Raw genomic sequence first — 20,275 nt, 5'->3', positions numbered from 1 at the left:
GTGTGAAAATTGAACGACTTTTTGACAAAAACAAGACAAAAGGTACTATGGCATTATAGCTCAAAGACATGATTTAAGAGAACTTAAATGTGTCCAATGATAGCTTTGCGTACGACACTTGGCTTGGGTCCTTCTTAAATCAGTTCAAAGAAAAAAAATGTTTTTTTTACTTTTTTTGATGTGCAATAAAGTACATTTGCGAAAAATTGCTCAAATAATTGGTGATCATTATGTAATAAAATACCTTTTCTAAAACACTTTTTTTTGCGTATTGGCTATTGCAGAAAACGGTGTGAAAAAATTTGTTCTCTGATGCAAAAAAAAATTTGCTGTTGGTAAAACGAGCCCACCTTTAGTAACCAGAAAAGCAGACTTTTGAAAACTTAAACAATAGTGAATGTATAACGATGAGCTGTAATCAAGCAAAAAAAACGAAGAGATAAAAATTAATATTCGAGTTTTAGATTTGCGGACGATTGAAACTAAGACAAACAATTGCAGTCTTTTACGGCCAAGCTGAGTTGTTTTTTTGAGTAACGAATAGATTTTATGATATCGTACTCAGAATTATAGCCCAATATTGTAAATGGCTGAGTACTAGACAATTAATGAGCATTGTTTTTAATTTGGATGACACAATTTCCCGAAAAGTGTATATGGTTTGGATACCGTGCCATTTTTTCAAAAAACTTTTAACCCGATTTTAGTAAGTGACTCAGTTGTCAGTAAGGACGCCTAAAAAATTAATTTCATTGAGCTCGTTTATAATCTGATCACCAATATGCATTGTTTCAGGTTTCTTTGAATTATTTCCAAAAACAATAAATTCAGTTTTACCCTGATTGATTTTCAAAGAGTATTGACGAAAATAGCTAAGCGAATTGGCCATGTTACTTTCCCAATTTTCTGTGCATTGGCTAATTTTGTGACCATTACTCAGCAGTATTGTATCAACTGCATATGGTAAGATATCACAGTTTACCGTGTTGTACATATCACTGACATATAGATTAAATAAGTGGTCCCAGGACTGTACCTTGAGGAACTCCTCTTATGACTGTGAGCCTATCTGATTCTGTTCCATTTAGGACAACTTTATGATTTCTGTTTGTCGGATAACTCTGAATAAGAATAAGGCAGTTGAATCAAAACCAAAGTATTCAAACTTTTTTAATAGAAAATTATGCTCAATTGATTCGAAAGCTTTAGACAAATCAAGAAGAGCACCCGCAACCAGGATTTTACACTAGACTTACGCTCTGATTGTTTCTGTCAGTAACATTAGACCATCGGTGGAAGAAAACTGTTTTCGAAATTGAAATTGATGTCTGCTCATCAAGTGGAAATAATCTAGGTACTCGATCATTTGTTGTTGAAGAATTTTTTCAAAAACTTTTGCCAGTGCACGAGTAATAGATATTCGTCTGTAGTTTGTTGCATCTTCGAAATCCCCTTTTTTGAGCAAAAGTTTTATGTTAGCCAATTTAAGCCTATCCAAAAAGTGTTGAGAGCGAGGTATTCATTAACTTGTTGAGTTACTGGATATGCTATTTCATTAGCAGCATAATGTAACGCCCATGCTGGTATTTTACAAAGATCCGAGAAGCAAGACGAAGTTTTGGTATTTCATGTCTGGTAACAAACCTTAAAGAAAAAGATCCCCCTGCTGATAAAAATGTTTTGGTTTTACAATAATTGGATGAGTTCGGTTCAAATAAAAATTCACCGAGTTTACTGAACTCGAAATTCAATAAATTTACTGTTTGTTTTCTATCAGCTGAAACAATGCCAAACGAATTTCTCATCGAAAGGATATCACACGCAGTCTTTTTTCTATTCCTCACTTCGTTTATACGGTTCCATTTTATTCTATCTGATGGGGCTGCTTCAATTAGTTGGTAGTATAACTTATCATAATCTTGCTTGCATTCTTTATACACAGAAAGTTTTAGTTTTGTGAATTTTTCAACTGTTCAGATAATTCAAATTATAGTCACCCATCAGAATTAACTTACTATTGCCTATGGCTGCTAATATTTGCAAGTTGTTCAAGAAAGTCAGTATACAGATTTTTCATAAGACAGTAAAATAAATTTACTAAAATTGTTTGACTTCGATTAACTTGAATATCGATCCACAAACTTTCAAACCGAGAATCAAAGTGTTAAACCAGGCCTTAACCGTGCCTTCATGTTTTTCGCACTAATAAAAGCAGTCTTCTCCCTTTTTGTTTGGGTTATCCGAGCCATCACAACTGAAAGTTTGAAAAGTTCTTTTTTGTGGTTGTTCGCGTCAGAGTTGTCTTTAAATGTTAGCCATGTTTCACTTAACCCAAAAACACAGTTGTGGCCTAAGTCGTTTGCCAGTCTATATATCTGAAGATGTTTTTTTTAGACTTTGGCCATTTACACGAAGGAATTTTAAATTTGATTGTAAAGTTAAGCATTTTTTGAAAACATTGTCGTATAAAAGCATTGGACCTGGGTTTAGTTCGACATCTACACGTCTAGCGAAAGGCTCAAAAAGAGAACGCGTTTTTCAAGGAGTGTCATAGCAGAAATAACTTAGAAAAGTATCTTTGAACAGAACCTGTTCACAGTTAAGACAAATTTTTATGCACCGAAATAAACCAAATTCACCGTTTCCATCTTCTGAGATGTCGCAGACCAAGCAATAAGACTACCAACTGTAAACTCTCATGAACAATTGCTGCACGTATTTCCCTGTTCTCAGTTGAGTTTTCAACACAATATAAAATGAAAAAATAGAACTGTTGCCGTCAGTACTCACTAGCATGTGGCTCCACAATCTCTCTGCCGCAGTTGAACGTCATCAGAGTGATCACGTGGGCTGCGCCTGTTTTGGTTGAGAACCCGACAGCTGATTGGACAGTTGAACACAACACACTGATAACTTCATCGATGTTGGACTGGTCTATCTGATTGGTCAGTTTGACGAGACAGTCCATAGGTCGAGAAGCTCGCGCGGAGGAGGCACGCGCAGAATCAAGCTACACAAAGACTTCAAATATACTTTTGCGAATAAACTTTGAATTTGATTTTTGCTATCAGTCGACTTAAAACTAACGTATCAGTCCTCTCATCACTGGTTTTCACCATGCAATTTTTTTTGATCATATGGGGAAAAATATTTCGAAGATTACATGCACATATAAGCTTGACTGAAAATCCGTTTGATCAATTTGATCTATCTGAATTTTATGAAAATGCGTAAAAACCATACTGACCGCGGTCTGTATCTGAGATCCTTCGCCTGCCCGAATACTGGCATAGTTGAGCACAGATGCCTCTGTGTCACTCAGAGAGTCCAGCAAGGCACTCATCATCTGGGCCAGGTGGGGTTTCAATACCCCAGCCCTCTCGTCCCCGCACAATTCCACTATTGCGTTCAAACTAGGACAAAAATAAACATAGTCAACAGACAGTAGGAAAAGAGTCACTGAACGCAAGGGAACCGAAAAAAGTGACTTGTCTTTCTGAAAACATTTCAACGTTCGAAGTTCAAAGTAACAAAAATGTGGCTTTAAAGCTCTTTCAATTTCAAAAACAATTTATGATTGACACTTGTTTGATAAAATTAAACTGGATCAAGAGGTTACTTTTTATTCCGCTTTTGTTACTTCGTTTTTCGTGAGTAATACCCCACCCTGAATGATAGATTCTGAATAAAATTCCGGGAAACTCAATTCGAGAACACCGGATGAACATTTTTATTCCAATAGTAAAACGTGAAACAAGTCAGTCCTTGAATATTTAAATGACAAATTTGGCGCTAAATTCAGCTATAATTTCGAACTCAGCTTAGGACTAAAAATAAGCGAGCCAAAAACTATAGCCATAAATTGGACCAGTTGTATTACCTGGTGTCGGAGACTATCTTCAACTTAGCCGCCAGTCCGTTCTCAACTAGTACTGGAACTAGAGTGGACACCACTTGAGACTTGGCATGGGGTCCCAGCACGCTGTCTGCCCCGCAACACTTGATTGCTGCTCTGCTCAGAGAAGAGAGACACTTCTCTCCCGCAACACGCACGGAATCCTAAAAACGACTTCTAACATTCTACCTCACTGTGGATTAATTAAAACAAATGTTCACATCGGTTAATTTTAATCTTAATCGGTACTAAATAAGACTAAGGGATAAACTTCAAAGTCAATTGGTTTTCAGAAAAAAAAGTTTGTATACGACTTGGACAACAAAGTTGTTCTTTATGTCTGACCGGAACTAGAGTGGACTAGGTGGTTGATTTATATCATTTAACGGGCATCTCCGCAGTGGAGTTTTAGACTTCAACTTTCAAGTCAGCTTCATTTACCTTGATGTCGTCACACCTGTCGAAGCAGAGTGTCCATGAGTCCCTGATGAAATGGGAACAGGCAGGAGAGTAGAGGTGGGAGGCGAAGTCACTGAGAGCGAGACATGCAGCCTCTCTACTCCTCCACTCTTTGCTCTCGAGCGAGGTCTGCAGCTCCACACAGATCTCACATGCATACTTCTCAACCTAAAAGTAATCAATATTAGATCTAAATAGATTGTAAACTGAGGCCAAACCAGAGCGTATAATAGCCTACAACATGTGGAAAAATCTTGATGAAAAAATGGCGGAAAACCATGGCGAAAAGCGGACACACTATAAACTTTGAAGTTCAAAAAAAAATACACGTAGAAAATTTTTAGAATGCGCAATGGGAACAAGACTAAAGAAATAAACTTTGAGAAAAACATGAAAGCTGAATAAAAAGTATTATTGAGCTATCGCTACGCTGATGAGTAAACGCTTTTCTTTTTTCGATACTTTTCAAGATAACACAATTTAATAAAGATCTGACTCCAGGGAACTTTTGAAAAATCAAATTCACCCGCGCCATTCCATAGCCCTCATTACGTTTCAAACCAAATCATCCATCACACTTTAACCCTAAGTCCATGAAATTATAGCAACAATTTAATCGTGGGTTAGCTATAAGATGATCATAGTGAAAATCTTCTGACTTCAAAATAAGGTATTCCAAGATTCACTGCATCAAATATCTATTCAACCGTCACCAAAAAGGACTTAACCATAAATTGATATAGTGCTACCATATTTAAAGGAATCTAACCTGGGCTGATATTTTCTGCAATGAGAAACGTACATAAGTTCAATAATTTTTTCTCAGAGACTCAAAAAAGCTTTAGACGAGATCTTAGCGGCTTTGTTATTTCAACAGAAAAACCAAGTAATTTTTTTTTGTTAAGTTATAACATATTCAATGGAGACTAATTTCAACAAACAAGCGGATGCTTATGGCGTTAATCAAACATTTAGGCTCCGAGGATTCTAGTTAGCTGTGTAAAACTAAACCTTGATATCATGCAGAAACCAGTTTATTTAATCGTTATTAAAATTCGGGTATCGTCATATTTTCCTAGCTATGCCCTTCTATCGCAAAAAAGGGCAGAGGAATTCAGAACTAGGTTCAAAACTTGCAGCGCTTAAATTTGGTTGGTTTAGGAAAGTGTACAGAGCATTGATTGGTTGCTAAGTGTACATTGGTTGCATTGATAAGTATACAGAGAATCATTCGGTCCTTTGCGCTTGAGAAAAGCCCCCATGAATTATTCCCATTTTGATCCACTAACCGTATCTTTTAGATTGGAAGAGAGTGCACTCCATATCCTGCCCATAGACTCCCTCACTTGAGGGTTGGGGTCAAACTTGTATCGGAACAGCTTCGGCAACAGTTTCGGCAGGTGTGGCTCCAACTCAGCCGACGCCTGCTCTGCCAAGTAGGAGAAGCCAAAAGCCGCACCCTAACGCAAGGAAATTTTAGCTCCACATGATTTAGTTCTCTGATATAAATCTCATGTACAATCTCAGATAAATCCCAACTTTCTAAAAAGTTAACTTTATCAAACATAGAAAAATATAATATCAATAAATTTAGTTTTATATTTGCAAGTGTTATCATTTGTATTAATTGAGTTTTGTGTCACTATCTTTCACTTTCCAAAAAATTACATTTCAAAACAAAGCCAACAGAGAGTTGGAAAAGAGACAATAAACTCAAGGAAACAAAACATATACCGACTTTTTTTGAAAAAAAATATTCAAGAACAATCTATCAGTGGCACTTTTTTGATAAGATTAACTCAATTTCAGAAAAATGGATCGGTAGGTAAAAATTTTTTTCGCTGAGAAATCTGAAAGTGAAAATCCACGTTAAAAATTAGAAGTCGATAACTTTTCTTGACCTTTAGACTTCTGCTGTTCGATAGTGGAGTTTACCTTCTTATTAACGAAGGAAATGAAGGGAACTTAATAAAAAATCAAACCACGATAAAATCAATTTGAGCCTGAACAAAAAAGCACGATTAAAAGATCTGCAACACTCTTTTTTGCACCTTGCGTGAATTCCACATCATGTTGTGGTTGGATAGGGAGATGAACTTGTAGACCAAGTCTGGCTTGTTCATGTCGGTAGCCAGAGAACAGAGATCCTTGTAAGTTGAGATGGATCCACCACTAGGAGTCTTCCCAACCTCGCCCTCAGAAAAGATCTCTTCGTCTCCTGAAGACAGACAAACAGAGCATAAATTAAAAACTGAACCGTCAAGGCGGAAGAAAAAGCCAAACTTAGACATTTTGCAAAATATTTCAAAATTTTTGAAAGAGGACATAAATCTGGTTCTATTTTTTTCCAAGAACTTACTCCACGTCGAATTCACTCCATGAAACTGCATGTAACTCTTTATTTGCAGGAAACAACGCCAAAAAACTGATGCAGTTCTTAATCAGGAGCTCAACAGCTTCTCCTTAAAGAGTCTAGGGATTCCAACCGTGGATAAATAGTCTTAATAAGTAATAATGCTATAGTTTAATTGCTATATTAATTATTTAATTTGTTGCAACTACATGACTTCGATCGATTGACTCACCCGAGGTGATTTTGACTTTGTTGCTCTTCTGGTTGGTTCCTCCGGTGCCCCCGTCCATGAACATTCCCATCATGTGTTCAATCAATCTCTGCTTCTCCTCCTCCCCACAGACGTGGAACAGACTGGACAAGGCCGATGAGGCCAGATCCTACCACACAACACAAGTCAGACTAGAAAAGAGTTATAAGACATGAGAACCGAGAACGTCAAATTATATTACTCTCATATTTCTCTGCTATAAGAAGCACTCACCCAAAAAAAAACTGGAGAAAAATTTGGATAATTAAAAAAGGTACTCTTTAAAAAATCTGAAAACCTATCAAAATATGCGTTAGAGCCAAAGAACTCCAATAGAAAAGCTCACCTGAACTGTTTCGTTCTTATTGGACAGCAGCTGCATTAAACTGGCCTGCAGCTGTCTCGCTCTTGTCTGAATTGCACTGTGAGGAGGACAGTTGCTCAGGATCTCGGACAACCAGTAGGCACATGTCTAAATGGAGCATAAACTTTTCAATCATTACTAGGGCGAAACTTCAGAGGCTATAATGATTTGCTACTTTCAAGAAGGCCGAGACGAAGCTGCACTTCGCAAACACAAGCAACAAACGGCAAAAAAGAGCTTAACATATACAAGAATGAATATGGGAAGAAAACAAACTTTGAAAATTAAAAAGAATCAGCCAACTAGTGAACTTCTGTCGGAAATAGGCAGCACTGAATGCGCACTTTTAAAGCGGAAAAAAGCGAATGCTACTAAACCAAACAGAATTTGAGCAGCATACAACATACTGAAATTGAATAGAAAATTTGCACACATTGAACACTAAATTGTGAGACTTCGTCGAAAACAGTGATCTCGTGGTACATCACAAGGGTTTGTTTATGAACAAAAATAAAACAGATACAAAACTACGGTGGAAAAAAATGTTAACACCGAAAAAATGTTAACACAGAGGCGAAGCTGAGTTTCGCACCACTTGCGACACAAAAAAACGCCAAAACCAAAAGAGAAAATTTTGAATGATTTGTTGAAAAAATCGTAGACTTGAAAAATTAGAAATTTATTTTGCAATTTTTAGAAAAACCAATTAACTAAATATAAGAAGGATTTGGGCTGCACGAACTCTTTTCATTTCTTTTCTATAACCAATCGACTTACACGCTCAAAAAAAATTGGTCAAAAAACCGAGTTTCCAAAAGTACTCCTTAACTTTTGTTAAATTCCTGCATCTAAACAACCTGCATATCCAAGAACAATAACAAGAACAATGACAGGAAATTTTGCGATAAAAGAAGATGAAAGTTAAAGAAAAAAAATGAAAAAAAAGGAACAAAAAAATGAATGCTTAAGTTGGAAAAATTTCCACGATAGAAAAAAAAATAAAAAACATCGGAAAATTTAACAAAAACCCAATTATTTCAAACTTATCAAACATGAGATTGCTACGCAACATAAAGAAAAAATGATTAAAAATTCCCGTAAAGAAAAAAACACTAAAAATCATTTTTTTAAAATTTCAGACGGAAAAAAAACCCACTCTTGAATTGCGTGCGACACTCGCCTTCATCTTTATAGATAAACCACCCGAGTCAAAATTTCAAAAAATTAACCAAAATGTTGAAAAATGCAGTTGCTTCAAAAAAAATTGACATCTGAAAATAATACGTATGCCATCAACTAGATTCGATTTTAGAAACGCTGAAACTTACCAATAAATTGTAGCTAACACTAGATCCATGCACTTTAAGCTAAAAAAAAACGAAGCCGACTGAAAGTTGGAAAGAGTATTGAACGCAAGGAAACTGAAAACAAACTGACTTGTTTTGAAAAACTTTCAACTTTTGATCTTCGAAGAAAAAATAGTTGGCTTTGAAGCTCTTTGATTTGGAAAAATTTATGAGTGACATTATTTTGATAAAAAAAAGAAACCATATTGAGAAACCTGGATCAAAAGATAAAAATTGTATTTAGCTGAAAAATTCGATAATTAATTTCCACTTTCGAAACTAAAGTCAATCACTTTTTTTCACGGACCTTTACACTTTCGCTGTTAGATAGTGAAGAATGGCTTCCTTTTAACAAAAGATATGAAGTGAAATGAAAAAGAAATCACAAGTCAAACCGCGAAAAATGAAAATTGAGCATGAACAAATTTTAGACTTTTTCCAAAAAACCAAAAGAAGTCCTATATAAGAGTACTCAATACGTTCATATTGCTCTTAACACCTGACAGTTGGAAAAAGTAATGAACGGAAGGAAGCTGAAAAAAACTAACTTGTTTTGAAAAACTTTCAACTTTTGATCTTCAAAGAAAAATAGGTGGCTTTAAAGCTCTTTCATTTAGAACAATTTATGAGTGACATTATTTTGATAAAAAGAAACCATATTGAGAAAACTTGATCAATAGAAAAAAATTGTATTTAGCTGGAAATTTCGATATTTAATTTCCACTTTCGAAACTAGAAGTCAATTAATTTCACGGACCTTTATACTTTCGCTGTTAGTTAGTGGAGAATGGCTTCCTTTTAACAAAAGATATGAAGTGAAATGAACAAGAAATCACAAGTCAAACCGCGAAAAATGAAAATTGAGCATGATCAAATTTTAGACTTTTTCCAAAAAAACCAAAAGAAGTCCTATATAAGAGTACTCAATACGTTCATATTGCTCTTAACACCTGACAGTTGGAAAGAGTAATGAACGCAAGGAAGCTGAAAAAAACTGACTTGTTTTGAAAAATTTTCAACTTTTGATCTTCAAAGAAAAATAGGTGAATTTAAAGCTCTTTCATTTAGAACAATTTATGAGTGACATTATTTTGATTTAAGAAAGAGTACTCACTACGTTTATTGCTCTTAACACCTGACAGTTGGAAAGAGCAATGAACGCAAGGAAACTGAAAAAAAAAATGAATTGTTTTGAAAAACTTTCAACTTTTGATCTTCGAAGAAAAAATAGATGGCTTTAAAGCGCTTTGATTTGGAACAAATTATGAGTGGCATTATTTTGATAAAAAAAGAAACCATATTGAGAAAACTAAATCAATAGATAAAAATTGTATATAGCTGGAAATTTCGATATTTAATTTCCACTTTCGAAACTAGCAGTCAATTAATTTCACGGACCTTTATACTTTCGCTGTTAGATAGTGGAGAATGGCTTCCTTTTAACAAAAGATATGAAGTGAACTGAAAAAAAATCACAAGTCAAACCGCGAAAAATGAAAATTGAGCATGAACAAATTTTAGACTTTTTCCAAAAAAAACCAAAAGAAGTCCTATATAAGAGTACTCACTACGTTCATATTGCTCTTAACACCTGACAGTTGGAAAGAGTAATGAACGCAAGGAAGCTGAAAAAAAAACTGAATTGTTTTGAAAAACTTTCAACTTTTGATCTTCGAAGAAAAAATAGATGGCTTTAAAGCTCTTTGATTTGGAACAATTTATGAGTGACATTATTTTGAAAAAAATCATATTGAGAAAATTTAAATTGGATCAATAGATAAAAATTGTATTTAGCTGAAAAATTCGGTAATTAATTTCCACTTTCGAAACTAAAATCAATCACTTTTTTTTCACGGACCTTTACACTTTCGCTGTTAGATAGTGGAGGATGGCTTCCTTTTAACAAAAGATAAGAAGTGAAATGAACAAGAAATCACAAGTCAAACCGCGAAAAATGAAAATTGAGCATGATCAAATTTTAGACTTTTTCCAAAAAAACCAAAAGAAGTCCTATATAAGAGTACTCAATACGTTCATATTGCTCTTAACACCTGACAGTTGGAAAGAGAAATGAACGCAAGGAAGCTGAAAAAAACTGACTTGTTTTGAAAAATTTTCAACTTTTGATCTTCAAAGAAAAATAGGTGATTTTAAAGCTCTTTCATTTAGAACAATTTATGAGTGACATTATTTTGATTTAAAAAAAAACCATATTGAGAAAACTTGATCAATAGAAAAAAATTGTATTTAGCTGGAAAATTCGATATTTAATTTCCACTTTCGAAACTAGAAGTCAGAAGTCAATCATTTTCACGGACCTTTACACTTTCGCTGTTAGATAGTGGAGGATGGCTTCCTTTTAACAGAAGATATGAAGTGAACTGAAAAAAATCACAAGTCAAACCGCGAAAAATGAAAATTGAGCATGATCAAATTTTAGACTTTTTCCAAAAAAACCAAAAGAAGTCCTATATAAGAGTACTCACTACGTTCATATTGCTCTTAACATCTGACAGTTGGAAAGAGTAATGAACGCAGGGAAGCTGAAAAAAAAACTGAATTGTTTTGAAAAACTTTCAACTTTTGATCTTCGAAGAAAAATAGGTGGCTTTAAGCTCTTTCATTTAGAACAATTTATGAGTGACATTATTTTGAAAAAAAAAACCATATTGAGAAAATTGGATCAATAGATAAAAATTGTATTTAGCTGAAAAATTCGGTAATTAATTTCCACTTTCGAAACTAAAATCACTCACTTTTTTTCACGGACCTTTACACTTTCGCTGTTAGATAGTGGAGGATGGCTTCCTTTTAACAAAAGATATGAAGTGAAATGAACAAGAAATCACAAGTCAAACCGCGAAAAATGAAAATTGAGCATGATCAAATTTTAGACTTTTTCCAAAAAAACCAAAAGAAGTCCTATATAAGAGTACTCAATACGTTCATATTGCTCTTAACACCTGACAGTTGGAAAGAGTAATGAACGCAAGGAAGCTGAAAAAAACTGACTTGTTTTGAAAAATTTTCAACTTTTGATCTTCAAAGAAAAATAGGTGATTTTAAAGCTCTTTCATTTAGAACAATTTATGAGTGACATTATTTTGATTTAAAAAAAAACCATATTGAGAAAACTTGATCAATAGAAAAAAATTGTATTTAGCTGGAAAATTCGATATTTAATTTCCACTTTCGAAACTAGAAGTCAGAAGTCAATCATTTTCACGGACCTTTACACTTTCGCTGTTAGATAGTGGAGGATGGCTTCCTTTTAACAGAAGATATGAAGTGAACTGAAAAAAATCACAAGTCAAACCGCGAAAAATGAAAATTGAGCATGAGCAGGAACAAATTTTAAACTTTTTCTAAAAAACCGAAAAAATCCTACATAAGAGTACTCACTACGTTTATTGCTCTTAACACCTGACAGTTGGAAAGAGCAATGAACGCAAGGAAACTGAAAAAAAACTGAATTGTTTTGAAAAACTTTCAACTTTTGATCTTCGAAGAAAAAATAAATGGCTTTAAAGCTCTTTGATTTGGAACAATTTATGAGTGGCATTTTTTTGATAAAAAAAGAAACCATATTGAGAAAACTAAATCAATAGATAAAAATTGTATTTAGCTGGAAAATTCGATAATTAATTTCCACTTTCGAAACTAGAAGTCAATCACTTTATTCACGGACCTTTACACTTTCGCTGTTAGATAGTGGAGGATGGCTTCCTTTTAACAAAAGATATGAAGTGAAATGAAAAAGAAATCACAAGTCAAACCGCGAAAAATGAAAATTGAGCATGAACAAATTTTAGACTTTTTCCAAAAAAAACCAAAAGAAGTCCTATATAAGAGTACTCACTAGGTTCATATTGCTCTTAACACCTGACAGTTGGAAAAAGTAATGAACGCAAGGAAGCTGAAAAAAACTAACTTGTTTTGAAAAAATTTCAACTTTTGATCTTCAAAGAAAAATAGGTGGCTTTAAAGCTCTTTCATTTAGAACAATTTATGAGTGACATTAATTTGATAAACTTGTATCGGAACAGCTTCGGCAACAGTTTCGGCAGGTGTGGCTCCAACTCAGCCGACGCCTGCTCTGCCAAGTAGGAGAAGCCAAAAGCCGCACCCTAACGCAAGGAAATTTTAGCTCCACATGATTTAGTTCTCTGATATAAATCTCATGTACAATCTCAGATAAATCCCAACTTTCTAAAAAGTTAACTTTATCAAACATAGAAAAATATAATATCAATAAATTTAGTTTTATATTTGCAAGTGTTATCATTTGTATTAATTGAGTTTTGTGTCACTATCTTTCACTTTCCAAAAAATTACATTTCAAAACAAAGCCAACAGAGAGTTGGAAAAGAGACAATAAACTCAAGGAAACAAAACATATACCGACTTTTTTTGAAAAAAAATATTCAAGAACAATCTATCAGTGGCACTTTTTTGATAAGATTAACTCAATTTCAGAAAAATGGATCGGTAGGTAAAAATTTTTTTCGCTGAGAAATCTGAAAGTGAAAATCCACGTTAAAAATTAGAAGTCGATAACTTTTCTTGACCTTTAGACTTCTGCTGTTCGATAGTGGAGTTTACCTTCTTATTAACGAAGGAAATGAAGGGAACTTAATAAAAAATCAAACCACGATAAAATCAATTTGAGCCTGAACAAAAAAGCACGATTAAAAGATCTGCAACACTCTTTTTTGCACCTTGCGTGAATTCCACATCATGTTGTGGTTGGATAGGGAGATGAACTTGTAGACCAAGTCTGGCTTGTTCATGTCGGTAGCCAGAGAACAGAGATCCTTGTAAGTTGAGATGGATCCACCACTAGGAGTCTTCCCAACCTCGCCCTCAGAAAAGATCTCTTCGTCTCCTGAAGACAGACAAACAGAGCATAAATTAAAAACTGAACCGTCAAGGCGGAAGAAAAAGCCAAACTTAGACATTTTGCAAAATATTTCAAAATTTTTGAAAGAGGACATAAATCTGGTTCTATTTTTTTCCAAGAACTTACTCCACGTCGAATTCACTCCATGAAACTGCATGTAACTCTTTATTTGCAGGAAACAACGCCAAAAAACTGATGCAGTTCTTAATCAGGAGCTCAACAGCTTCTCCTTAAAGAGTCTAGGGATTCCAACCGTGGATAAATAGTCTTAATAAGTAATAATGCTATAGTTTAATTGCTATATTAATTATTTAATTTGTTGCAACTACATGACTTCGATCGATTGACTCACCCGAGGTGATTTTGACTTTGTTGCTCTTCTGGTTGGTTCCTCCGGTGCCCCCGTCCATGAACATTCCCATCATGTGTTCAATCAATCTCTGCTTCTCCTCCTCCCCACAGACGTGGAACAGACTGGACAAGGCCGATGAGGCCAGATCCTACCACACAACACAAGTCAGACTAGAAAAGAGTTATAAGACATGAGAACCGAGAACGTCAAATTATATTACTCTCATATTTCTCTGCTATAAGAAGCACTCACCCAAAAAAAACTGGAGAAAAATTTGGATAATTAAAAAAGGTACTCTTTAAAAAATCTGAAAACCTATCAAAATATGCGTTAGAGCCAAAGAACTCCAATAGAAAAGGTCACCTGAACTGTTTCGTTCTTATTGGACAGCAGCTGCATTAAACTGGCCTGCAGCTGTCTCGCTCTTGTCTGAATTGCACTGTGAGGAGGACAGTTGCTCAGGATCTCGGACAACCAGTAGGCACATGTCTAAATGGAGCATAAACTTTTCAATCATTACTAGGGCGAAACTTCAGAGGCTATAATGATTTGCTACTTTCAAGAAGGCCGAGACGAAGCTGCACTTCGCAAACACAAGCAACAAACGGCAAAAAAGAGCTTAACATATACAAGAATGAATATGGGAAGAAAACAAACTTTGAAAATTAAAAAGAATCAGCCAACTAGTGAACTTCTGTCGGAAATAGGCAGCACTGAATGCGCACTTTTAAAGCGGAAAAAAGCGAATGCTACTAAACCAAACAGAATTTGAGCAGCATACAACATACTGAAATTGAATAGAACATTTGCACACATTGAACACTAAATTGTGAGACTTCGTCGAAAACAGTGATCTCGTGGTACATCACAAGGGTTTGTTTATGAACAAAAATAAAACAGATACAAAACTACGGTGGAAAAAAATGTTAACACCGAAAAAATGTTAACACAGAGGCGAAGCTGAGTTTCGCACCACTTGCGACACAAAAAAACGCCAAAACCAAAAGAGAAAATTTTGAATGATTTGTTGAAAAAATCGTAGACTTGAAAAATTAGAAATTTATTTTGCAATTTTTAGAAAAACCAATTAACTAAATATAAGAAGGATTTGGGCTGCACGAACTCTTTTCATTTCTTTTCTATAACCAATCGACTTACACGCTCAAAAAAAATTGGTCAAAAAACCGAGTTTCCAAAAGTACTCCTTAACTTTTGTTAAATTCCTGCATCTAAACAACCTGCATATCCAAGAACAATAACAAGAACAATGACAGGAAATTTTGCGATAACAGAAGATGAAAGTTAAAGAAAAAAAATGAAAAAAAAGGAACAAAAAAATGAATGCTTAAGTTGGAAAAATTTCCACGATAGAAAAAAAACTAAAAAACATCGGAAAATTTAACAAAAACCCAATTATTTCAAACTTATCAAACATGAGATTGCTACGCAACATAAAGAAAAAATGATTAAAAATTCCCGTAAAGAAAAAAACACTAAAAATCATTTTTTTAAAATTTCAGACGGAAAAAAAACCCACTCTTGAATTGCGTGCGACACTCGCCTTCATCTTTATAGATAAACCACCCGAGTCAAAATTTCAAAAAATTAACCAAAATGTTGAAAAATGCAGTTGCTTCAAAAAAAATTGACATCTGAAAATAATACGTATGCCATCAACTAGATTCGATTTTAGAAACGCTGAAACTTACCAATAAATTGTAGCTAACACTAGATCCATGCACTTTAAGCTAAAAAAAAACGAAGCCGACTGAAAGTTGGAAAGAGTATTGAACGCAAGGAAACTGAAAACAAACTGACTTGTTTTGAAAAACTTTCAACTTTTGATCTTCGAAGAAAAAATAGTTGGCTTTGAAGCTCTTTGATTTGGAAAAATTTATGAGTGACATTATTTTGATAGAAAAAAGAAACCATATTGAGAAACCTGGATCAAAAGATAAAAATTGTATTTAGCTGAAAAATTCGATAATTAATTTCCACTTTCGAAACTAAAGTCAATCACTTTTTTTCACGGACCTTTACACTTTCGCTGTTAGATAGTGAAGGATGGCTTCCTTTTAACAAAAGATATGAAGTGAAATGAAAAAGAAATCACAAGTCAAACCGCGAAAAATGAAAATTGAGCATGAACAAATTTTAGACTTTTTCCAAAAAACCAAAAGAAGTCCTATATAAGAGTACTCAATACGTTCATATTGCTCTTAACACCTGACAGTTGGAAAAAGTAATGAACGGAAGGAAGCTGAAAAAAACTAACTTGTTTTGAAAAACTTTCAACTTTTGATCTTCAAAGAAAAATAGGTGGCTTTAAAGCTCTTTCATTTAGAACAATTTATGAGTGACATTATTTTGATAAAAAGAAACCATATTGAGAAAACTTGATCAATAGAAAAAAATTGTATTTAGCTGGAAATTTCGATATTTAATTTCCACTTTCGAAACTAGAAGTCAATTAATTTCACGGACCTTTATACTTTCGCTGTTAGTTAGTGGAGAATGGCTTCCTTTTAACAAAAGATATGAAGTGAAATGAACAAGAAATCACAAGTCAAACCGCGAAAAATGAAAATTGAGCATGATCAAATTTTAGACTTTTTCCAAAAAAAACCAAAAGAAGTCCTATATAAGAGTACTCAATACGTTCATATTGCTCTTAACACCTGACAGTTGGAAAGAGTAATGAACGCAAGGAAGCTGAAAAAAACTGACTTGTTTTGAAAAATTTTCAACTTTTGATCTTCAAAGAAAAATAGGTGAATTTAAAGCTCTTTCATTTAGAACAATTTATGAGTGACATTATTTTGATTTAAGAAAGAGTACTCACTACGTTTATTGCTCTTAACACCTGACAGTTGGAAAGAGCAATGAACGCAAGGAAACTGAAAAAAAAATGAATTGTTTTGAAAAACTTTCAACTTTTGATCTTCGAAGAAAAAATAGATGGCTTTAAAGCGCTTTGATTTGGAACAAATTATGAGTGGCATTATTTTGATAAAAAAAGAAACCATATTGAGAAAACTAAATCAATAGATAAAAATTGTATATAGCTGGAAATTTCGATATTTAATTTCCACTTTCGAAACTAGCAGTCAATTAATTTCACGGACCTTTATACTTTCGCTGTTAGATAGTGGAGAATGGCTTCCTTTTAACAAAAGATATGAAGTGAACTGAAAAAAAATCACAAGTCAAACCGCGAAAAATGAAAATTGAGCATGAACAAATTTTAGACTTTTTCCAAAAAAAACCAAAAGAAGTCCTATATAAGAGTACTCACTACGTTCATATTGCTCTTAACACCTGACAGTTGGAAAGAGTAATGAACGCAAGGAAGCTGAAAAAAAAACTGAATTGTTTTGAAAAACTTTCAACTTTTGATCTTCGAAGAAAAAATATATGGCTTTAAAGCTCTTTGATTTGGAACAATTTATGAGTGACATTATTTTGAAAAAAAATCATATTGAGAAAATTTAAATTGGATCAATAGATAAAAATTGTATTTAGCTGAAAAATTCGGTAATTAATTTCCACTTTCGAAACTAAAATCAATCACTTTTTTTTCACGGACCTTTACACTTTCGCTGTTAGATAGTGGAGGATGGCTTCCTTTTAACAAAAGATAAGAAGTGAAATGAACAAGAAATCACAAGTCAAACCGCGAAAAATGAAAATTGAGCATGATCAAATTTTAGACTTTTTCCAAAAAAACCATAAGAAGTCCTATATAAGAGTACTCAATACGTTCATATTGCTCTTAACACCTGACAGTTGGAAAGAGTAATGAACGCAAGGAAGCTGAAAAAAACTGACTTGTTTTGAAAAATTTTCAACTTTTGATCTTCAAAGAAAAATAGGTGAATTTAAAGCTCTTTCATTTAGAACAATTTATGAGTGACATTATTTTGATTTAAGAAAGAGTACTCACTACGTTTATTGCTCTTAACACCTGACAGTTGGAAAGAGCAATGAACGCAAGGAAACTGAAAAAAAAAATGAATTGTTTTGAAAAACTTTCAACTTTTGATCTTCGAAGAAAAAATAGATGGCTTTAAAGCTCTTTGATTTGGAATAAATTATGAGTGGCATTATTTTGATAAAAAAAGAAACCATATTGAGAAAACTAAATCAATAGATAAAAATTGTATATAGCTGGAAAATTCGATAATTAATTTCCACTTTCGAAACTAGAAGTCAATCACTTTATTCACGGACCTTTACACTTTCGCTGTTAAATAGTGGAGGATGGCTTCCTTTTAACAAAAGATGTGAAGTGAACTGAAAAAAACCACAAGTCAAACCGCGAAAAATGAAAATTGAGCATGAGCAGGAACAAATTTCAGACTTTTCTAAATAACCGAAAAAATCCTATATAAGAGTACTCACTACGTTTATTGCTCTTAACACCTGACAGTTGGAAAGAGCAACGAACGCAAGGAAACTGAAAAAAAAACTGAATTGTTTTGAAAAACTTTCAACTTTTGATCTTCGAAGAAAAAATAGATGGCTTTAAAGCTCTTTGATTTGGAACAATTTATGAGTGGCATTATTTTGATAAAAAAAGAAACCATTTTGAGAAAACTAAATCAATAGATAAAAATTGTATTTAGCTGGAAAATTCGATAATTAATTTCCACTTTCGAAACTAGAAGTCAATCACTTTATTCACGGACCTTTACACTTTCGCTGTTAGATAGTGGAGGATGGGTTCCTTTTAACAAAAGATATGAAGTGAAATGAAAAAGAAATCACAAGTCAAACCGCGAAAAATGAAAATTGAGCATGAACAAATTTTAGACTTTTTCCAAAAAAACCAAAAGAAGTCCTATATAAGAGTACTCACTACGTTCATATTGCTCTTAACACCTGACAGTTGGAAAGAGTAATGAACGCAGGGAAGCTGAAAAAAAAACTGAATTGTTTTGAAAAACTTTCAACTTTTGATCTTCGAAGAAAAATAGGTGGCTTTAAGCTCTTTCATTTAGAACAATTTATGAGTGACATTATTCTGAAAAAAAAAACCATATTGAGAAAATTGGATCAATAGATAAAAATTGTATTTAGCTGAAAAATTCGGTAATTAATTTCCACTTTCGAAACTAAAATCACTCACTTTTTTTCACGGACCTTTACACTTTCGCTGTTAGATAGTGGAGGATGGCTTCCTTTTAACAAAAGATATGAAGTGAAATGAACAAGAAATCACAAGTCAAACCGCGAAAAATGAAAATTGAGCATGATCAAATTTTAGACTTTTTCCAAAAAAACCAAAAGAAGTCCTATATAAGAGTACTCAATACGTTCATATTGCTCTTAACACCTGACAGTTGGAAAGAGTAATGAACGCAAGGAAGCTGAAAAAAACTGACTTGTTTTGAAAAATTTTCAACTTTTGATCTTCAAAGAAAAATAGGTGATTTTAAAGCTCTTTCATTTAGAACAATTTATGAGTGACATTATTTTGATTTAAAAAAAAACCATATTGAGAAAACTTGATCAATAGAAAAAAATTGTATTTAGCTGGAAAATTCGATATTTAATTTCCACTTTCGAAACTAGAAGTCAGAAGTCAATCATTTTCACGGACCTTTACACTTTCGCTGTTAGATAGTGGAGGATGGCTTCCTTTTAACAGAAGATATGAAGTGAACTGAAAAAAATCACAAGTCAAACCGCGAAAAATGAAAATTGAGCATGAGCAGGAACAAATTTCAGACTTTTCTAAATAACCGAAAAAATCCTATATAAGAGTACTCACTACGTTTATTGCTCTTAACACCTGACAGTTGGAAAGAGCAACGAACGCAAGGAAACTGAAAAAAAAACTGAATTGTTTTGAAAAACTTTCAACTTTTGATCTTCGAAGAAAAAATAGATGGCTTTAAAGCTCTTTGATTTGGAACAATTTATGAGTGGCATTATTTTGATAAAAAAAGAAACCATTTTGAGAAAACTAAATCAATAGATAAAAATTGTATTTAGCTGGAAAATTCGATAATTAATTTCCACTTTCGAAACTAGAAGTCAATCACTTTATTCACGGACCTTTACACTTTCGCTGTTAGATAGTGGAGGATGGGTTCCTTTTAACAAAAGATATGAAGTGAAATGAAAAAGAAATCACAAGTCAAACCGCGAAAAATGAAAATTGAGCATGAACAAATTTTAGACTTTTTCCAAAAAAACCAAAAGAAGTCCTATATAAGAGTACTCACTACGTTCATATTGCTCTTAACACCTGACAGTTGGAAAGAGTAATGAACGCAGGGAAGCTGAAAAAAAAACTGAATTGTTTTGAAAAACTTTCAACTTTTGATCTTCGAAGAAAAATAGGTGGCTTT

The 20,275-nt window shown here is 33.6% G+C and overlaps 1 protein-coding gene across 1 annotated transcript in view; it reads right to left on the bottom strand.

The window, feature by feature from the left end:
* Positions 1 to 20,275, bottom strand: part of LOC134851900 (proteasome adapter and scaffold protein ECM29-like) — a 57,533-nt gene that overhangs the window by 15,739 nt on the left and 21,519 nt on the right. The window contains exons 16-27 of the mRNA XM_063868175.1: positions 14,283 to 14,408; positions 13,920 to 14,067; positions 13,386 to 13,552; positions 7,304 to 7,429; positions 6,940 to 7,087; positions 6,406 to 6,572; positions 5,644 to 5,814; positions 5,124 to 5,138; positions 4,337 to 4,522; positions 3,881 to 4,059; positions 3,248 to 3,413; positions 2,791 to 3,010 (exon numbers count right to left, since the gene is read on the bottom strand). Coding sequence (XP_063724245.1) covers positions 2,791 to 3,010; positions 3,248 to 3,413; positions 3,881 to 4,059; positions 4,337 to 4,522; positions 5,124 to 5,138; positions 5,644 to 5,814; positions 6,406 to 6,572; positions 6,940 to 7,087; positions 7,304 to 7,429; positions 13,386 to 13,552; positions 13,920 to 14,067; positions 14,283 to 14,408 — 1,819 coding nt within the window. The remainder of the gene's footprint in view (positions 1 to 2,790; positions 3,011 to 3,247; positions 3,414 to 3,880; positions 4,060 to 4,336; positions 4,523 to 5,123; positions 5,139 to 5,643; positions 5,815 to 6,405; positions 6,573 to 6,939; positions 7,088 to 7,303; positions 7,430 to 13,385; positions 13,553 to 13,919; positions 14,068 to 14,282; positions 14,409 to 20,275) is intronic.

This window comes from Symsagittifera roscoffensis, chromosome 7, assembly GCF_963678635.1.
Source record: "Symsagittifera roscoffensis chromosome 7, txSymRosc1.1, whole genome shotgun sequence".
Lineage (NCBI taxonomy): Eukaryota > Metazoa > Xenacoelomorpha > Acoela > Convolutidae > Symsagittifera > Symsagittifera roscoffensis.
The sequence above is the reverse complement of the archived record's forward strand: the minus strand, read 5'-3'. Positions and strand labels throughout refer to the sequence as shown.